Source organism: Macaca fascicularis, chromosome 14, assembly GCF_037993035.2.
Source record: "Macaca fascicularis isolate 582-1 chromosome 14, T2T-MFA8v1.1".
NCBI lineage: Eukaryota > Metazoa > Chordata > Mammalia > Primates > Cercopithecidae > Macaca > Macaca fascicularis.
Window position 1 is genome coordinate 44857359 of NC_088388.1, and position 19934 is coordinate 44877292.

General features: G+C 40.7%; 1 protein-coding gene across 2 annotated transcripts in view; it reads right to left on the minus strand.

The window, feature by feature from the left end:
• NELL1 (neural EGFL like 1) overlaps positions 1-19934 on the minus strand; it is a 949455-nt gene that overhangs the window by 753550 nt on the left and 175971 nt on the right. For both annotated transcript variants that reach the window (XM_005578390.4, XM_005578389.4), the window contains exon 4: positions 11184-11354. In XM_005578390.4, coding sequence (XP_005578447.3) covers positions 11184-11354 — 171 coding nt within the window. The remainder of the gene's footprint in view (positions 1-11183; positions 11355-19934) is intronic.

Genomic DNA, 19934 nt, shown 5'->3' on the forward strand with positions numbered 1-19934 from the left:
AGTTCCCCATGGTTCTTTTGGATCTTGTACCTGTGCCAAAGTCACAGAGGAGCTTCTAATAGGCCACACAGACAGTACACATGGCCCCAGGACGAGGATCCCTTCCTTGGCCGTTCCCCTACAAATGGTTAATTGTGGAGGCCACACATTAAATACCCAAGGAGTACCATGTAAGTTATACTGCAGTCCACAGGGGGCAACCCACAGGGGGCTATGATAGCCAACCATCTGCAAAGGGCAGCTTGGAGAGCTTATGGCTAACACCAGGTTTTCTGTTCCCTCTGTTTTCAGGGGTGCTGGGGCAGGCAACAACAGATTATCATTTGTCCTCATACCTAGTTGGAGAAGGTCATCCTTCCTCTCATAGATCCAGCCATATGGCCTGGCCCTACATGGGTTGGTGACTAGCTAATTCTGTAACTCTTAGGTAATTAACCAAAAGGTTAAGCCTTGATAAACTGCCCAGCTATTGGTGCAGATTACCATAGGTGTTACTTCCTTGATCATCATCCATACTGCCCTGAGTTGAGCTCATTAGCTACTTTGCCCACACTTGGTATAAAACTCTATAGTGTCAGTACTAGGCTGGACTGCAACAGCAGTCCAGGCAGCAGTAGTACTCTGGCTAGACTTATCTGCATACTATGCCTCATCAGAAATAGGGGGGTGCCCTTCCTTAAACAGTGATGGCTCAGGGTTTAGGGGTACCTCAGGCCCCATGGCCCTATCTTGCATTAGGACTACAGGCTACAGGCTTCAATAACTCTTGTACTTCTGCTGCTAAGGGACTTGTATTTAGAGTACTCCGCTGCTCTAAGTAGGTGTCCCACTTTGCTAAAGTGGATGTCTGTGCTGTCCCAGTCTGGGGGGTTGTTATCCATGAATGCACCCATCCTGCTATTGGGTAAGTTGTCTGCACAACAACTGTGTCCCATCCTATTATGTTCTTATGAGCCTGAAGGGCAGCATATGCAGTTACTAACTGCGTCTTTATCAAGGAATACTGGAGCTCAGCTCCCTTCCATAGTTGGGACCCAAAGCCTACTGGTGTATTCAGTGCTCCATGCACTGCTATAGGCCCTAACTGAAACTATCTGTGGTCACATGCACATCAAGTTTAAATGGACACCCCTGGCTAACTACTTGTAGGGCTTGTGTCTGCTGAATTGCCTGCTTGGCTGCCAGAAAGACTCTCTCAACTGCATCATCTCAATCCCAGGCAAAAGGAGCACTGTTGCTTTTAAACCTGGGTGATGTCCTGCAGGGGCTGAGCATGTACTTCCCTCTGTGCAATCAGAAACACCCATCCAACTCTGCCAGCAAAGACATGTTCCTTCTTGGTGCTGTGTGGTTCCAGTTGCTTCAGCGCTTTCTCCACACTCACAGGAGACCCATCCACTGCCTCTCACATTTCCACTGAGGCTCATCAAAGCAGCACCGCTACCACTGGGTACCACAGCCCATGCCGAGGTCACATAGCCGAGCTGGGAGCCTCGGGGCTGAAGAACCACTCACCTTCTCCTGCCAGCTATGCCAAATGTCACACCAGATAATAGGTTCCAGCCCATGCTGAGGTTTGAGGGGAGTGAGTGGATGGGTGGTGAATGGCTGAAAGAACACTTCGGGGGCTATAGGCAGGTGAAATATGGTTTTATTCAGCAACTCTCTCATCAGCAGCTCTCTCACACCATTTGCCTTTATCTCGGCTGCCAGATCTGGCTCTGCGCCTCCTCCCGCTCCCATGCTTACAGCTGCATTCCCTGGCCTGCAAGGCTGGCTCTCCCTTACATAGTTAACAGCTTCCCTCTCTCCCTCTGGATGCATGCTATATGCACAGCGTCAGCAGTGCAGTTATACCTTTTACAAACAATAGTGGCTCTGAGCTAGGTGATGAGCCTTCCCATGTTATGGCTGTGATTACATAACAAGTGGAGTTATGCACCTGCGCTCCAAACTCACTGAGTTACTCTGGCCCTGTCTGCCTCAGCCTAATCTTGACCAAAGCACATCTACATACCTTATACTTGGCATCTCAAAACCTCCCATCTATAAGATGCAATCACATCCATCTCACAGAGCTATAAAGATCAAGTGAACGTATTAATCATCTCTAGAGAAATATAAGACACTAACTTTATCTCACTAATGATTAAGCAAAAGCTCTACATTTTCCTCAGCGTCATGTTATGCCTCTGAGGTTAAAATGTCAAAGAATACAAGAAACTTGAATTAGCATTTCCCCAGCCCCTTTCTTGCTTGTACTTCAGCCAAAAACAGCATCAGACCTGGAAAGCAGATATTAGCAAAACTGCATCGAAGGATTAGTTAGTCAAATGCTTTGCTGAGGATATACCAGCACTAATCACAGCCTGGGGCTGTTTACCTCCATTGAAAATAAAATTCCATTCTGGGTAATACAGGCATTCCAAGTGTCCCAAAGAAGCCAACTGATGGCTACAACTTGAGGCCTGTAAGTTCAAATGTGTGAAATTTGCTGTCAGAAAAGTGACACCCTCCGACTAATAGACTCTAATGAGTAGGGATGCGACATGGCATTCTTGAGGGAGAGTTGCAGACACAATCACACAAGCCCTTTAAGGAGAAGAGAAATTATTTCCACTCTAATTGCCAATGAGAACCCTCAGGTGTGGGTCCAGGCACATTAGCTGGCTGGCTCTGCAACTCTAGAACCCTTGCTGGAAGAAACACAACAAACTAAAAAGGATAATCTGGAGAGAAAAGTCACCTGGATTTGGGGTTTGTGCAGGAAAAAGAGTGCACAGAATCATTTTCCATCTGAGCCTCTTCATCCTCACACCCTAACCCCAATATACTACCTAAAAGAATAGCTGAACAGATGCAGCTATAAATCTGTTTTCTTGTGTCCAACAGCTCTGGCTGCTATTATTTATAACATTAGTTTAATTAAAGTTTCCAAGGAGATAGATGAATCTTGTTACAGTAGTATAGAAAATCAGTTGTTTTCAATGACGACATCAGCATCCCTGATCTACCTGGAAAACTAATGTACTGTTTGGAATTCTTTGGTTTTGCTTTTGTTTTTTCAATTAAAAAGTCCTTATGGCTCATGCATTTTTTATTCCCCAACGCTCCTTTCCAACAAGTGAAGCATAAAAGGAACAGAGAAAACTAATATATGAATGTGTATATTTTTTTCAAACAGTTTCACCAGGTATATTGTTCTGGTTTATTTTCTTTCCTTGCTTTTCTTTTTAAAAAATAACCATGCATATCCATCAAAAATAGAGTAAAATTACAACAATAAAGATGCAAGCATCAATATTTTTCCTATCAGAAAATATATTTTTCTCTTGCACCTATTTTCCCCCTCCATTCATCTATATAGACCCATGTCCACGTAATACAATGACAACATGAGATGTGACTGAAGGCAGGTAGATGAAATCACTATGAGTTGGAAATGAAGTATTATTTTCCTCTCTATTTTAACACATCTCAGGTCTCATGTATGCAACAAAATGCTTTCTTTTTATTCTGCTCATCACTTCAGGGAGCCAACAAACCACTAGATAAAGGAAAGAGTCTATTGTATTTTTCCCAGTTCTTTCTATTTGCAAACTTGAAAGCCCAGGAGTGCAAGTGGATGGAGAAAAATGCAGGTCACTCTCTCATCTTCCACTTCAATTAATCCTTTCACCTCCTATCTCTCTCTGCCATTGAGGCAATCATTAACGAAAGGCATATTTAAACCCACCAGAAAAAAAAAAAAAAAAGTTGAAGGCTCTTAAAAATTAGAAATAGGTCTGTTACTGATGTTAATAGAACATAGGGCAAGGTTAAACTTGGAATCCACCTAATAAAGTTGAAATGAATATGCCACAGGGTACACAGCATGAGTAGAAATGTGGGGGCTCACTCAGAATGAGATATCCAACACTGTAATGGTCAGGTTGCCTTAGCAATTAAGCAGACACTCTCTATTTTGCCTGAAAATCTCATTTTGAAAGTATTATATTGGCCATCTATCTCTTTAACATTAGATCTCTTTCCTGTTATTTAAATCTCTGTGACTTAGCAGCATCCAAGGTTTTTTTTTACTTCAGCATTCAGAGGATGTATGTCTTTCACAGCACAGCTATCCATCATCTGCTTGCTACTGTGCACTGCCCTGTCTTGTAGGTCACTAATGCCTCCATGGCCAGAAAAGCCGGCATCCCACACAGGCTGTCCACTGTCACATGCCTGAGGCAGAGAACTCAGGAAGAAACAGCACAAGGTGGAAAGAAGAAAAGGCCAGCATTCATTAGCATCCAAAAGTACATATTCAGTAGCTTCTCCAGCAAGTGATTTAAGAAAGAAAAAGAGAGAGTGAGCATCCGGGGGAAGTAGGCTTTGGTCTTTGCTCATCAGCAGCATGTTGCACTGCCAACTCACATATAAATTCAGATGATTGCAAACCCCTGCAGGTCCACTACAGAAATGGCACTTTGAAGAGGACAAGCTAAGTTGCTCTCCATGGTGCAAGGGGGGAGGGTAATGCAAGCCCTGAACTCAGCCTTGTGATGAGATAGAATCAGAAGGAGATACACCCAGAAGGCTAGAGTTGGAAGAAGACTTAAAAGTCATCTAGTCCTAGCCCCACATCGTATACTTAGGAAGCTAAAGCCCAGAGACAGTAAAGGACTTGCCCAGGGTAATACCAATTTCTTTCAGTTCAAGTTTTCAGTCAAGAGCATTTTTGTGCTAAAAAGTCAGACTTTCAAAGTAGAGAAGCAAATAGTATACATTTGGCTCATCCATGTGGGCTTTAGGACATTCAGAAAATGAGAGCGAATTAGTTCCCTCATTTGTAAAGTTAAAACTTTACATCCTTTCATAAAAGCCATGATAATTTTGCCTCATGAGTGGTGGGGAGTAAATTTCCGAACCACTCCTCACAGGAATAAAAAGGGGAAAAGGGCATGTCACTTTCTCAAAGCCCTGCCAGGATCAACAAAAAATCTTACATAGCAGGTGGTGTTTCCTTCCCCACTCTGCCTCAGTTACAGATTTTTAAAGTGATTCTATTGGTGTAAAAAGCACGCAATATTGTGCTGCACTACAGACCAGAGAACTCAAAGACAAACTACTGGAGAACCTTGCTTAGGATCTGGAAAGCAGAATAACCTCAGAAACCTCACATTGTTCAGTGAACCTACATTACACATTATGTCCTGAATCCATGGGACATAAGCCACTATTTTCACAGAGGTAAAAATCGGACTAACTGTTACTCATTTTCAGTACAATACATTAAAACCTTCTCTATATGTTGGTACATGTCTGTTGTGCTCAATGATGTTGTATGTTCATAAAGAAGCTTAACATTTTCATAGAATTTGGCATACACCCTCTAGCTAAATTCCTACCACAATGCTATGGTAGAAGAATTAATATTATTCCCATTTTAAGATGCAAGAGCAATTTCTGGCATATGAATGAGTGAATGAATGAATGAGAAAATTAGACATAGATTTCTTGCTTTCATACTCCTGCATCATTACATAAAATTTACATTTTATAAATGGCAAAACTAAGACTAGGGTCCAAAATGTGTTTCCATCTAGGTTAAACTACAGAGCTCAAATGCCTCAAATATGAAACATGGAAGACAATCTTTCCTTTTCCTTCCTCTCCCACACTTCCTTCTCTGTCTCTCCCTACAGGCCTTCCCTCACTACCAACTCGATACTACTTGCCCATACACACTTTTCTCTCACCAGACTAGGTTTGGCATTGTGATGCCAGTGAGACAAACCTTGTTCTAAGCCTGACTCGTGTGACTGATACAGAATTAGATCACATAATGGTGAAACCATAAAGCTGTAGAGATTGTCATGCATTTTCACCTAGGCTGGTAAGAAATTGAGAGGTTACTCCAAGTCCCCAAGGAGCTTCCCCTACTGTGACCTCCCAGGCCTGATTGTCTATACCAGGAATCCAGCAATATGTCATATACTGACTGCTTTTCCACATCTCTTGTTCTCTTGCCTTGTACTGTTATTTAAATTTACACATGAGTATGTCCTATCTTCCCAGCTTCCTTGCCATCCCTTCCTAGATAGAGGATCTGAAGCTGCTTTGTTAGTTTGACATGAGGCATATGGTAGCTTCCAATTTTATTTTAATTAATTTTGATAATGAGTTGTGCTCTTGTATTTCTGTTTATGAAGTGAAGAGCCTATCGGTTGGAGAACCAGGAGATTGAGAGTCTCAGCCTGGCTCTCTTGAAAGCTGAGACCTCTGATAGTCATCTCTTAATTTCCCTCTGCATTCTATAGCAGAAATGCTTGTATAAAACCAACATCATGCATTAGACTTGTGATTTAACCACCTCAAAAAATACGAGGTTAAATAATATGTTGGTAAGTAGTTGCAGAGCTCTCTGGAAGGAAGATGCCATATCAACAGATTTCATTATGAAAAGTCTACACGTATAAACAGATATTCACAACCTGAAATTACTCAGAAATTTCAGATAGAAACCTTGAATTACTGACTCATTCAGTGATTTGTAGCAAGTTTAGTTTTGGATTCTGCAAGCTTTTCAAGGTCAGTTGTATGCAAAAATTGGATGTGCTCTGTGGATAATAAATAGCACGTGTTAAAAGGAAAAGCTAAATATGTTTAGTCTAGTCTAGACTATAATCACTTGTTAACTCCCTGTCAAGGTGAAAATCAGGCTGCAGATGTGTGTATATGTGCCATACACATTTGAACAAGTCTGAAAAAATAAGATGAGAGTTCAGAGCTAAGTTGAAATGTGACAGACTGCACTTAAGAGCTGAATTTTTCCAGCGATGAGGAATGAGGAGGTTAACACAGGGTAGGGATGCCTGCATATCACAAAACGTGCTGGTCAAAGGCTGGGTGAATTAAAAGCCGTCCATCTCTTAGCTGCTGAGGAGCTCAGCTCCACTGTCACTTCAAGACCAAGATCCTGGGAGTCACTGTTTCCATTTCTTTCCACTGTTCAGCTGCCATTGAGAGCTATCAAATCAGCCTGCTTACAGGGCTGTTGTTTGCATCCAGGCTTCCTCTGATACCAAGGGATTAGGCCCAATCACTGTGAGGGGCTCTGGTGATTTCAGAACGAATTTTAAATGACTAAATGAATAAGCCAAGAACTTCCTGATGGCAAGGACTCTTATTTCCTTGTATCCTGCACAGCCTGGCAGAGAGAGTGTGCCCAATAAATTAATTTGATGGGCTGAATGAAAATTAAAAGTTACAAATAAAGAGAAGGAAATAAAATTCATTTTGTTCTGAAAGGGAAAAGTTGCTTATGCACCGAATCCCAGATGTTGGTGGATTCTGTCCTTTGAGTAATAGAGACAGGCTGTAAAGTGAGCTGAGAAGGGAGAGGGTGAATCTAAGGAAGGTTCGTTCCAGGTTTCATTCTAGGCTTCGTTGGCAACTCTTAATATAAAAGGCAGCTGGAGAAAAACCCAAGGCAATGGAGATAATCAGTCTGCCCACCCAACTGAATGGTTCCTTTTATTTTTCTAGCTTGGGGTAATCTGCTATCCACACATCAGGAACTTCTAACTAGGCCCAGCTAAACAGCTGAAGCAAGGAGAAAAGTGTCTCGGTAGCAAGTAGAAAGTGTTGAACTACCGACCAAAATAGCAGTAGCTTTTCTTGTGACAATTTGTACAATTAGGTCTGAAAAAGTTCTGTTTCTCAATTCTGACCTAAAAAAATAATGTGCAAAATCCTGCCACATTAATATTCCTCAGAGCAATGGAATTATCTGGGAAATCTTCTCTTCTTGATTTTAGATGTTTTCATGGTCCCTGAACCTTCTGCAGTATCTTTCCCTTGGAAAAACTCCCTGGTATGGTTGTGACCTTGTCTTTGGCAGTACATGTCATTAGCATACTATGGAAGTCACCTGGAGGGTGGGTTAGACTAAGGTTTTGGAGGTAGCTTCAGACTCAGAGTTTTGGTTATATGCTTATTATATTATATGATTCACACCTAGTTATTTATCTTGACCTTTTCTACTTCCAAATCTGCAAAATGGGTCTAGTAAAACTGTCCCCATATCCCAAGGAATACTATTCCTAGCACATTACCTGGCCTATAGTAGAGGCTTAATAAATGTATATCCCTTCTCCAGCACCAGTGCAAAGGGTTCCATCAGTCGGATTCCACATCTTTCCAAGCAGCTCCCAGGATTAGCAATATAAGACATGTGGCGGGGAAATACTAGAAAGGAACAAACTGCTCACCTTGAATCTTGGCCTTCCCTCATGTACCAAATAAAGTGTCAATGGTCCCCATTACTGAGCTAAATAGCTTAGTAGTAGCTAGATGCAGACACTCATAGGTCAAACTTGGGTTCAAATCCTGGTGCTGCCATTTATTAGTAGCAGGATTACAGACAAATATATAACCTCAGTTTCCTCATCTTAAAAAGAGGAAAAACTAACAGAATGAGTATGGAATAAGTTAATCTATGTAAAGTACACAGCACTGTGCCTAGCACAGTCAACATTCAAGTTATCTAACATCATCTCCTTTCATGCTCTAATTAGCAGAACACTACTGGGTGAGAGGCTGAGAAAAACTCTAAGGGTAGATAACAGGGATCAAAAAATAAGAATCACAAGGTAGTATGAAATGGATAGCTGAAATTCACTCTCTGTGAGGGTGGCTGAGACTAAAAGTGATAGAACTGGCTTCTTGATATATGGGACAGAGCTTCCGCTACTCTAAAGTCAGCAAGTTCGGGCTGGGAAGAAACTTGTGAAGAAGGTAAGGTTTATGTCCTGCATTACACACTACCCTCTCCTTAAACCTTTTCTCCTTCTTACCCTCCTTCAGGTAACTGGTCTTCCAAGACTTCATTTATTTGTTGTAGCCCAGCCTCTCCACCAAATTCCTTCCCCTCTTTCTAAACCAGTGGTTTTGAAATGCCAGTCCATGCACCAAGGGTAGACTGCCCACATGGAACCTATATGGAGGGCTTGTTAAAAATATTGCTTCTCAGGTTCCACCCTCAGGGAATCTAACGCAGTAGGCCAGAGGCAAAGCCTGGTTATCTATTTTTTTTAATATGTTCCCCAGGTAATTCTTAGGTACAGTCAGATTTTGGAATCATGTTTCTAGACTTTTCCTACATGAAAATCAAAATTTACTTTTCTTATTACCCAGTCTTCTGGGGCCATTTTTTCTCTGACCTACTTGAAAAATGTATTTGTGTTTAGATTCTACAAATCATTAACTAGCAGCAACTTCATAAACTTTCCCTCCAAGATCTTACATGAGGGACATGTTATGCCACAAGCCAAAGTATGAAAAATATTAAGAAAACAGAAAGAATATTTGGAATACCCTCAGTCAATTCTTTATAAATGGGAATGACTCTAAAGAATACTGTGAACTACAGATCTCCTGGTAGAGAGGTCATGGTTGCCATGAAGGACATACAACATATGGAAGTTTGAAGGCAGGGTCAAAGAGGTGCCATTGATATGCAGAGTAAATAACAACAACCACCACCAATGTGGACTGAGCACTAAAGGCCAACCACCACCTAAGAACTTTTCTTGAGAGAAGAATGTCAGGAAACAGAGTACAACTTTTGGAAGGAAGAAACAAAAAATTGCATAGCAAGAAAGCAGCAGTATCTCCAGGACTCTGAAGTTGGAAATTACTAAACTAGGGTTTTGTGACCTCTTTCTGTCCTGTGGCTCAGAAGGATAAGCAGGGCTCTTCCTCTACAATCCCATTTGGACAGCATGTGGGTGTAGGTCACAGTGGGTCATAGGAGTGCTGCCTGATAGGCCACTTTAATTCTAGAGAGTTGAAGGGGGCAATGAGCTCCTGAAAGTGAAAATGGATATAGCAGCTAAGCATTGGCTTTATCCAGGCTGCCCAGGCCCGGTCTGCAGGGTACAAAGGAGCTAGTGGTTTCTATGGAAACTCTGTCCAGACATACTTACTATATCTGGTGGAAACCACAATTCTTCAGAAGTCTAAAACGTACCTTAAATAGGTCACATCAAAATGGACCAAGACTCACCTCAAGATGGCAAACCTTCCCTTGAGCCTGACACCAGTTCCCTGCCCTTCCAATTCTTCTAAAAGAAACTGCAGAGTCAGAGTGGCAGGCACATTCAAGTATCTCCTCATGAGAAATGTGGTCTAAAGCTGACTGACCTTGGAATATCTCTCCTCTCGATGGTTTTCGGAAGGCAGGCTATCCCCAATATGCCTGTTCCTTATCCTGGGTTCAAGGGAGCAAGCCTTGTGTGGCTGCAAAGTCGTTTTAACTTTGATGGCATCATTAATGAGAATCAACAATGCATGGGCACTGCTCAGAATGCAAAAAAAAAAAAAATCTCTGTAATTGGACTCAGGTCACTATCCATAAGGATTTTCAGTGGGTTCTGGAGAGATAAAAACTTTCCCCTTGAACACCATTATCCAGCTGTCCAGCCATAAATGATGCAATAGAAGCCGATGGTCTCCCTCATTCTTCAACTTTCATTAAGCCTGGCTCCAGTGACAGACGAGGGAGACAACATTTCCATCCCACCCCAACCCAAAACCTTCTGTAAAACCCCCCAGACCTCACAAATAGTCCCACCATCCCCTGACAAGCTGGAAGGCTCATTCCTCTGGAGAAAATACACGGCATCAATTCCAAAAGGCTCATACAACAGCCTCTTTAAGAAGCCTCCATTTGGAAAAGATATTTAAGCAAAGGTGAGCTTGATGAAGTGAAATAGAATTAGCTGCTTCAGTAGCACAGGCTTCTCAGATTCATTCTAAGGTAGACGAGCTTATTCGCTTCCAAGTGGAACGAACTCAACAACAATATATCAATGTTAACTGTGATCACAGCTCCATGGAATTCCAGCCAGTGCCTGGAGCACACTGAGGTGCACTTACTATTCCCCAATCTGCAATCAACCTTTTGTACATTTGCTCCTAATCACGGGATACAGTTTCATTTTAATGAACTGTTTTCTTATCATATTACAGTTGGTCATTTCAGCATGCCTAATGTCCCATTTGGTAGGTTAAATTACAATTAGGGTCCCTTGGTGTTTGTTTCCTGGCAAGTCATGAAGGAATCTGATATTTTTTTCCCCTTTTCCATTGCTTGATTTCAAGGGCAGAATCAGCAACACTCAAAGACAAAGAAATACCTGTTACAGTCGACGTGGAGCAGAAGATGAGAGGCACTAACTGACAGTGCAATCTTGTGCCATCGTCCATCTGCCATCCGGTAAGGAAGTGCCTCTGTCCTTGGCTTCCCACTGTGTATGTAGTGATACCGAATCTCATCCCTCAGGCCACTGCTCTCCAGTTCAAAATAGCTGTATGTAAAGGAACAAACATTTGTTTTATTTTAGTTCTGGATATCACAGCCATCATCAATCCCTCAACCCCTTACTACCGGGTCTCTCACAATCTAAAATTAGCTAAACATGACACAAAGAGCTAAGACCTGAAGTCAATGCACTGTATGACACCCAATGAATCTATTGTCTGAGAACCCTCATGGCAACATCTTGAGCCTCTGAAACAGAGATCAATTGATCCACTGTGAGGTAACAAGCCACAGCTAATTAGCAAAACTCAGTGCAGTGTTTCTTAAATACTTCAAAGTACAAATCAGAACCCTCATTCCATGAATGTCTAAAAAAGGCCATTCATGTGGAATTGATCTATTGATGGTTATTTTTAGAACAATTATCTTTACTTTTTCAAGAATTAAAGGGAAATAGAAGTCATGTTGGACACAGGGATTGAAATACATTGTCAGAATGAAAAGATTAGTCTTTTTCTTCTCCCTAAACAAAAAGATATAATTGAATAACAATTCCTAGATAATAAGCAGGGGAGAAAAGGTTGAAGCTAGACACAAAAGAATCAGTATTTCAAATTATCAGAGAATGAAATATGCAATTAAGTTTTTTCTTTTCCAAGATTATGATCCTGTTTTTCAGACCCATAAGAAATTCTTAGCCTTACCACTGTGGTCTGCACTTCAGTCATAAAATACTACAAGCAACTTTGGGACACTCCTCAGGCACACAACAGGGCTGGTACTTTCACAGGTGCCAGAACTATTTTGTTTCCTATGCCTCTCTTCTGAAATGTGTCATTGTCATCAACATTGGGCCTGATCTCACTGCCAGGCCCAAATACCTGCTTGCAGTAGGTATTTCACATATACTAATTTATCACTCAAAAAACCCATGAGACTGGTATTATCTCTTTTTAAAAAACTTTAAAACTGAGATTAAGGATTAAACATACTCAAACCAGATTTAAACTTAGATCTAAATTTGACAGTGTGTGCACTTTCTACCAGTTTGTCGCCCATCCCAGAGGCATGATGACAAAGTGGTGAGGATAGCCTCTCCAGGCACTAACTCCAACAACTCATTCATACAGGCAACTCCAGAGCGATTTGCCTAGACAGGTAACTAGGCTTAATCCCTAGATTTGGAAGGGCCTGCTGCTTCTATTCTAATCCACTAAACTGGCTAACCCCACGAGCCAAACTGTATTTAATCTAAAAGACAAAATGCATTTTCTATGAGGACTAAAATGAATCTATCATGAAACTCAGCCTCTATTGTGCGTGAATCCCAAAAGTCATGCCAAAGAACAAATACATATGTCTTGCTCATCTTTCACAGATCTTTCCAAAGTAAAGAGTGAAGGGCAAGCAGAAAGTCAAGACCAGCCTCTGACTCACCTCATTTGCACCAGTACAAAGAATCATGCCCAAGGTCATAAACTAAAAGAGGTTATTTATACCATAGCAGCCAACTTCTAGGCCCAGGTTCACACTTATTAGTAATAATTTATGTAATACATACTTTATAACACTGCACAAAAGGAAGTGCTTTAACAAGCCATTTATTTTAAGGGAATTCTCCAATTTCTTCTAAGTTGTTAGAACACTGAAGAATCAAACAATCAGAGAACTTAGAGATCAAGAAGATGTTACAGAGTATTGGTCATTCATTAATTCATTCAACATGTCTTTACTGAACACATAATGAAAAACTAAGAAGGGGTTTAAAATACATATCCCACTTCTGAAGGTGGTTTGTGACTAGGGAAGAAGGAAGTAAAATATGTCCCTCCCCCCCCCAAAAAAAGGTGGAAAATGGCCTAAAAGGAACAAATGAGGAGGTAAGAAAAGTCATTTAATGAATGATTGCCATGTGCCAGGAATATGGCAAGTGCTTTCATAGACATCATCTTTTTAATTTCTTTAAGGTAGATTTCATTATCCCTATTTTATAGGTGATCAAAGATATTAAGTATCTTGCCCAAGACCATTTAGCACCTGTATAGAAATGCACCACAAGCTTATATTTGAGATCTTACCAGGATTCACACATCATGAGAAATCTCTCAATTACTTTACTTTGACCAATAAGCAACTACTGGGGGAAGGGACATGACCTTGAAAGGGCTTCAATCAATGACAATTAGAAATACTCACAGAAGTCACCTGATGGAATCATTAAACAGGGAGGCAAATATATTTAACCAGATTTCATCATTATTCTCAGGGTTGTGGCCTCATTGAGCAAGTATTCAATGTATTATAAACACATCTCTTAAAGATCACTTTATAAAGCACTGGAGTCAGTGATTACTTTGGGGTAATCACAAACATATACCTATGAGAAGAGAAGTCTGTCCTAGTGTCAGGCAAATGATACTTGTATCTCAGACTAAAGTTTCTGGCCACATCCTGCACATATTCAAAAAGTGCTGCATCTCATGCAACTTGGATGAAAATCAAGATGATATATTTTTGAAAAAACGTGTCAGATAACTGCTAAAGCAGCCTTAGGGACAATAAAAACACTGGATGGCTAAGCGACATCTGGATAAAATTCTTTCATGAGGGCTGGGAGGAAAATAAGGCAACATTTCCAGGCAGTAATGCTCTACAAATAAAGATGTGCGGCAACTCTGAGCAGAAAGTCATTTGGCCTGATGGGATTTGGCTGTAGCCTGGAGGGAAGACTCATGTTTTGTAGTAGAACCTTGTGACTCAGTGTGGTCTACAGACCACCAATAGCAGCATCACCTGTGGAATTTCAGATTATTGGGATAACCCAAGGTCTACTGCAGCAGAATCTGCATTTCAACAAAACTCCCAGATGATTCACGTTCTACGTTTACATCTATGTTTAAGAAGCACTATAGTAGTATGCCAGGTGTTGCCTTACTTCCTGGCCAGCTGGTCATGATGAGGGGAGCAGAAGTTTGATGCTACGAGCAAGTGAATAGGAGCCATGTGGTGCTGCCAGGTAGAAGGAGGACACTGGAAGTGACAGTAGGCTGGTATCTAGTGAGCAATCTACCCCTCAGCAGTCCTCATGCTTCAGGACTCAGGTGTATTGGGGTTTTTTCAAGAGTCTATGGGGGAGGGCAGCTGTATAAACGATAAAACTGTAAGTCAGATTTTGTAAGCAAAAGATTTTGCAAGCCCTTAGCCTTGGACCTCAGCCAAGTGTGTTGTTCCAACAAACTGCCTTCACTCCCAGAAAAGTCGGCTCATCCTGCAAATATTTGAAAACAGCAGTGATATTCCCTCTTCTTTTTTCTTTTTCAAGCCAAGCATCCCTGGCACCTTGCTTTATACTCCCATCTCCATCTAAATTATGAACCCCTCCTGGACAAGGTTTCTGCCTTCTTCCTTTCTCCAGCCTTCCCCATGTTGGTCACCTTGTCCTAGGCATGGTCAAATGAATCAATTTTCCACTTAAATATAGCATCCAGGAATAAAGGCATTGTACAGATGTGGTCTAATGCAAAGCACAGTGACACTATCACCTGCTTTGCTCTGAGCTGTGCACAACTATGCCTATACTGATTTTCCCATCAACTAACACCCCAAGACCTTTCACACAAAATGTTATGAAGGCAAATCTTTTCCAACCTGTATTTACTTAGCTGAATTTTTTAAGCCCAGGCCTTTACTTAGGTGCAAGGTAGACCCTACCTAGAATCAACATTCATAATTCCCCAAAGGTCCACCCTTGGGTATTAGGTACAATTAATATTACCATGAACTGAAGTCAATTTTCATAAGACTATCTGAATTCCTTAGTAGACTGGAAATAAATTCAGGAGCAATAATTCTAAAAATTTAGGTAAAGATCAATCAAGTTATTTTTATTAAAATTTTTATCATTTTCCCCAAAATTGATACCAAAGGTATCCTATTTTGAGATTACATACATGTATAATATTAAAATATATAATACAATTTTATATGTATATATTTATAATAAAATTTTATATTTTTATATATATAATAGAAGGGCGAGATATATTCAAAATGTTAAAGTGATTATTGCTGGATGAATTATGTGGCATCTGTGTACAAGAGTGAAAACAGTAAAAGTTAATTTTAGATGGTATCCAGCACTAATTCACAAGTAAAGGTAAAATATTTCTTAGAAAAGGTCTCTTTTCCAGTTATTCTACAAGGATATATACTAGCTATTTAGAGAAATATATCACACCCCAAAGAGCTCCAGAGTTAGTGCAGTACCTGCTTACATTCCAACAATGATTCTTCTGTGGCCCTGAAGAAACCATTGCTTCCTAGGAGTCTGGGTGGGGAGGTCAAAGCAAAATGGATTTGGGAAACAAGACGACACCCTTTCCCAGTGTGTACCCCTAGCAGGACCCTCCAGATAGACAGAAACCCAGGTAGGCGTCCAGCTACTTTCTATAAAAGGAACAAGCCACCACATATATAGAGAGTACCTGGGTAGATCATTTCCCAAAATCCTGGAAAATCCTAAAGATGATGAAAAAAATAAGTTTCCCAGCATAGTACCTACAATTTTGTAGGACCTCAATAAAGGGTAACTCTATTTTAATGGGCAATAATAATAACAATGATAACAAAAACAATATAGCTAACATTATTTATGTAATAATAGCTAATACTTACTGAGTACTAATCATTACTAGGAGAACTGCCTTTAGGTCTGTATATTTCATATCAAAATAATTCCTACCACAAACTTGTAAAATATTTTACTTGTTTTAACAAATATTTATATAGTACTGACTATGGGCCAGGCACTGGTCTGCAAATATTTACTCATGTAATCCTCATAACAACGTTAAAAATTACCAACTATTATCATCCCTATTTTATAAAAGATGAAACCAAAGTACAGAAAGATTAAATAACTTGCCCAAGTTTGTACGGGTAGATAAGAACAGATCCAGGATTTAAACAAAAGCAGTCTAGTTCCAGGCTTCATGCTTTATGCTGCAACTCAAGTCCATATTTTAACCACTACCTCATTTTACAGCTATGAAATTAAAGATATAAAGCTCAGACCACCATAGGAGGCAGAGCCATGACTTGAACCTGAGTCTGTTAGACACCAAAGTATGGTGGCAACACCCCATTACTTTCTACTGTGTCAGGTTTTTAAAATATATTATCTGTAATTCTGCCAATAATCCTAAACGGTACTTATTATTATATTCGTAAGTGTGAAGTGTGAGATCCAAAATGATAAAGTGCCTTGCCTGCAGCCACATCACTCCCACGATTCAAATCCAGGTGTGCTTAATTCCACCACACTGTGCTCCTCACTGGGTTCAGTGGCATGATCACATCAGCGTCAGAGGACAAAACAGTTCCAGTGAACTCAGGCAGCCTCCATCCATGGTTCTCATGATGCCCTCAGTCAAGGTATGCTGCCAAGTCATACTATTGCAGGTGCCAGCCCTCATTCTTTATGCTAATCTCATCACTCTGGAAAGAAATGCTACAGTTGTTCATGTTGAAGCTCTTTTTTTTTTTTTTTTTGAAACAGAGTCTCACTCTGTTGCCCAGGCTGGAGTACAGTGGCACAATCTTGGCTCACTGCAACCTCCACCTCCCATGTTCAAGCCATTCTTCTGGTTCAGCCTCCTGAGTAGCTGGGATTACAGGCGCCCCACCACCATGCCTGGTTAATTTTTGTATTTTTAGTAGAGACGGGGTTTCACCATGTTGGCCAGGCTGGTCTCGAACTCCTGACCTCAAGTGATCTGCTCACCTCAGCCTCCCAAACTGCTGGGATTAGAGGCGTGAGCCACCGCGCCCAGCCCATGTTGAAGTTCCTGTCTCTTTCCTGGTCCTAAGTCCACTGTTTGGCTGACAAAGAGATTAAGCCAACAATACAAGGCAGGTATACCGTGCCACACCTCAGACCAGGGGTCTCAATGGCTACGTGTCTTGAAAAAGAGGCAGTACCACCATTTTTAATGAAGTAGTAGTGGGACTACTGAAGCTTAAGTTGCAACCTTAAACCTGCCAGACAAATCATGTGATTTTTGGCATATCACTGCCAAAAATGATATCGTATCACTGTCCCACTATGCCTCGGTTTTTGAATGTGTCTTAAATAAAGTAATTATATCTGATCCACAAAGCCCTAGGATTTCTCAAAAGGCTCTTAGAGTCCATGGCAGAGGGAAAAGACAAGGCCCATTACCTTTTTTAACCAGAGCAACTTCACTGTCATCTATTACATAAATTGGAGTTTCCTGTAAGATTTCATTTGGATAAAAGAATAGTTTTATTCTTTAAAAAAACTATTCTTAAAAGAAATAGTTTTAAACTATTGAACTAAATAATTTTTAAAGTCCAGCTCAGGTCTAAACTCCTAGAATTCTTATGCTAATTTGCATCTGATTGGTTGGTCAATTAGTTTCATTCTATTCTTGATATTATGTCAACATTCAGGCTCCAGACTCCTTATCAGCCTGGAGGAGAGAAGAACGAGAGGTAAGTGTAGCAGATGTAGCTAATATCTACACCCCGCCTTCTCCCTGGGCACTGGGCACATACTAAAGTATATTCCCCAGTTCCCTTTAATCTAGAAGGGACCACATGAGTAGTTGTCACCAAAAAAAACACCACGAGCAGAGGTGTTGTGTATTATGTCCAGGCCAAAATAGTTAACAGAGGATGTGCTTTATCCATGCCAGTTGCAGAGGTCCAGTGGAGAATTCTGAGGCCTTATTGGGTGGTGGCACCATATGGTGGAGAAAGTTTGGGTCTATAAACGACTTCATGGAGCACAGATACTTTTCCTCACACAGATTAACACTGAACTGGGAAGTAAACAAAAATAAACTTTTACTGATAATAACCAGTGAAATTTAGAGATTACTAGTCTACCTTGACTCAGTAAAGAGAGGTACAGAAACATGAAACCAAAGAAAGGCAAAAAGAAAAAACGCTGAAAAGTAACAATGGGCACAGGTCATTGCTGGTCTATAAGTAAAAAGAAATGACAGCAGCTATGAACACAGTCATCTCCTGTCCTGTATGTCACAGATAATCTGAATTACATGGCTTAATATTCTGTTGGGAAAACTGTACTTTCAGTCACAAAATCTCCCATCTTGCATACTCTTCTACAATGTGAACTTCACATTCCTTACCTTGAAAGGCGGGAACTGTCTCCTCCCCTTGAACCCGCATGGACTTGTAAGTACTTTAAGGGCAAAAGGAATGCCTGGTGACTTCCATAAATGTAAAAATGCAGCTTCTATCTTGTTTACCAGAACACTTGCGCTTTAATCCCTAAGTCACCTTGTAAAAAGTCCAACTACCCTGAGGCCACCTTGCTGTGAGGAAGTCCAGACCGTACTGGGGAGGTGACATGTAGGTGCTCTAGTTGACAACCCCAACTGGGATTCCAGCCAACAACCATTATTTTATATTTTTTTAATTTTTTTTATTATTATACTTTAAGTTCTAGGGTACATGTGGATAACGTGCTGGTTTGTTACATATGTATACTTGTGCCATGTTGCTGTGCTGCACCCATCAACTCGTCAGCACCCATCAACTCGTCATTTTCATCAGGTATAACTCCCAATGCAATTCCTCTTCCCTCCCCCCTCCCCATGATAGGCCCTGGTGTGTGATGTTCCCCTTCCCGAGTCCAAGTGATCTCATTGTTCAGTTCCCACCTATGAGTGAGAACATGCGGTGTTTGGTTTTCTGTTCTTGCGATAGTTTGCTGAGAATGATGGTTTCCAGCTGCATCCATGTCGCTACAAAGGTCACAAACTCATCCTTTTTTATGGCTGCATAGTATTCCATGGTGTATATGTGCCACATTTTCTTAATCCAGTGTGTCACTGATGGACATTTGCATTGGTTCCAAGTCTTTGCTATTGTGAATAGCACCGCAATGAACATACGTATGCATGTGTCTTTATAGCAGCATGATTTATAATCCTTTCGGTATATACCCAGTAAAGGGATAGCTGGGTCATATGGTACTTCTAGTTCTAGATCCTTGAGGAATCGCCATACTGTTTTCCATAATGGTTGAACTAGTTTACAATCCCACCAACAGTGTAAAAGTGTTCCTATTTTCCATATCCTCTCCAGCACCTGTTGTTTCCTGACTTTTTAATGATCGCCATTCTAACTGGTGTGAGATGCTATCATTGTGGTTTTGATTTGCACACCAGCTTTGTGAGTGAAAACACCTCCAGCTGGCCTGCCCAGCTGTCTACTCTTCTCACTGAAGCCACAGAAGTGGTAGAATAGAGATAAGTCATCCTTTCTGGGCTCTGTCCAAATACCTGATCCACAGAAACTGTGAGCAAAAGTTTTGGAGTAGTTTTTTTAATACATCAATAGAAACTGGAACACTCTAACTTTGGGTATACAGATTTTTATTATATCTTTAAAAAATTAAAACTATAACTTAAGTATGTTTCTATTAAATGCCTGGGTCATTGGCCAGATAACCAAATCTCAAAATGTTGATTTTCTGCTTATAAATAGCACCACAGATATATAACTATGCATTTTCTTTTAACTTATAAAAATGGAATTCTACCAAAAATGTAATTTAATATAAATAAACCATTAT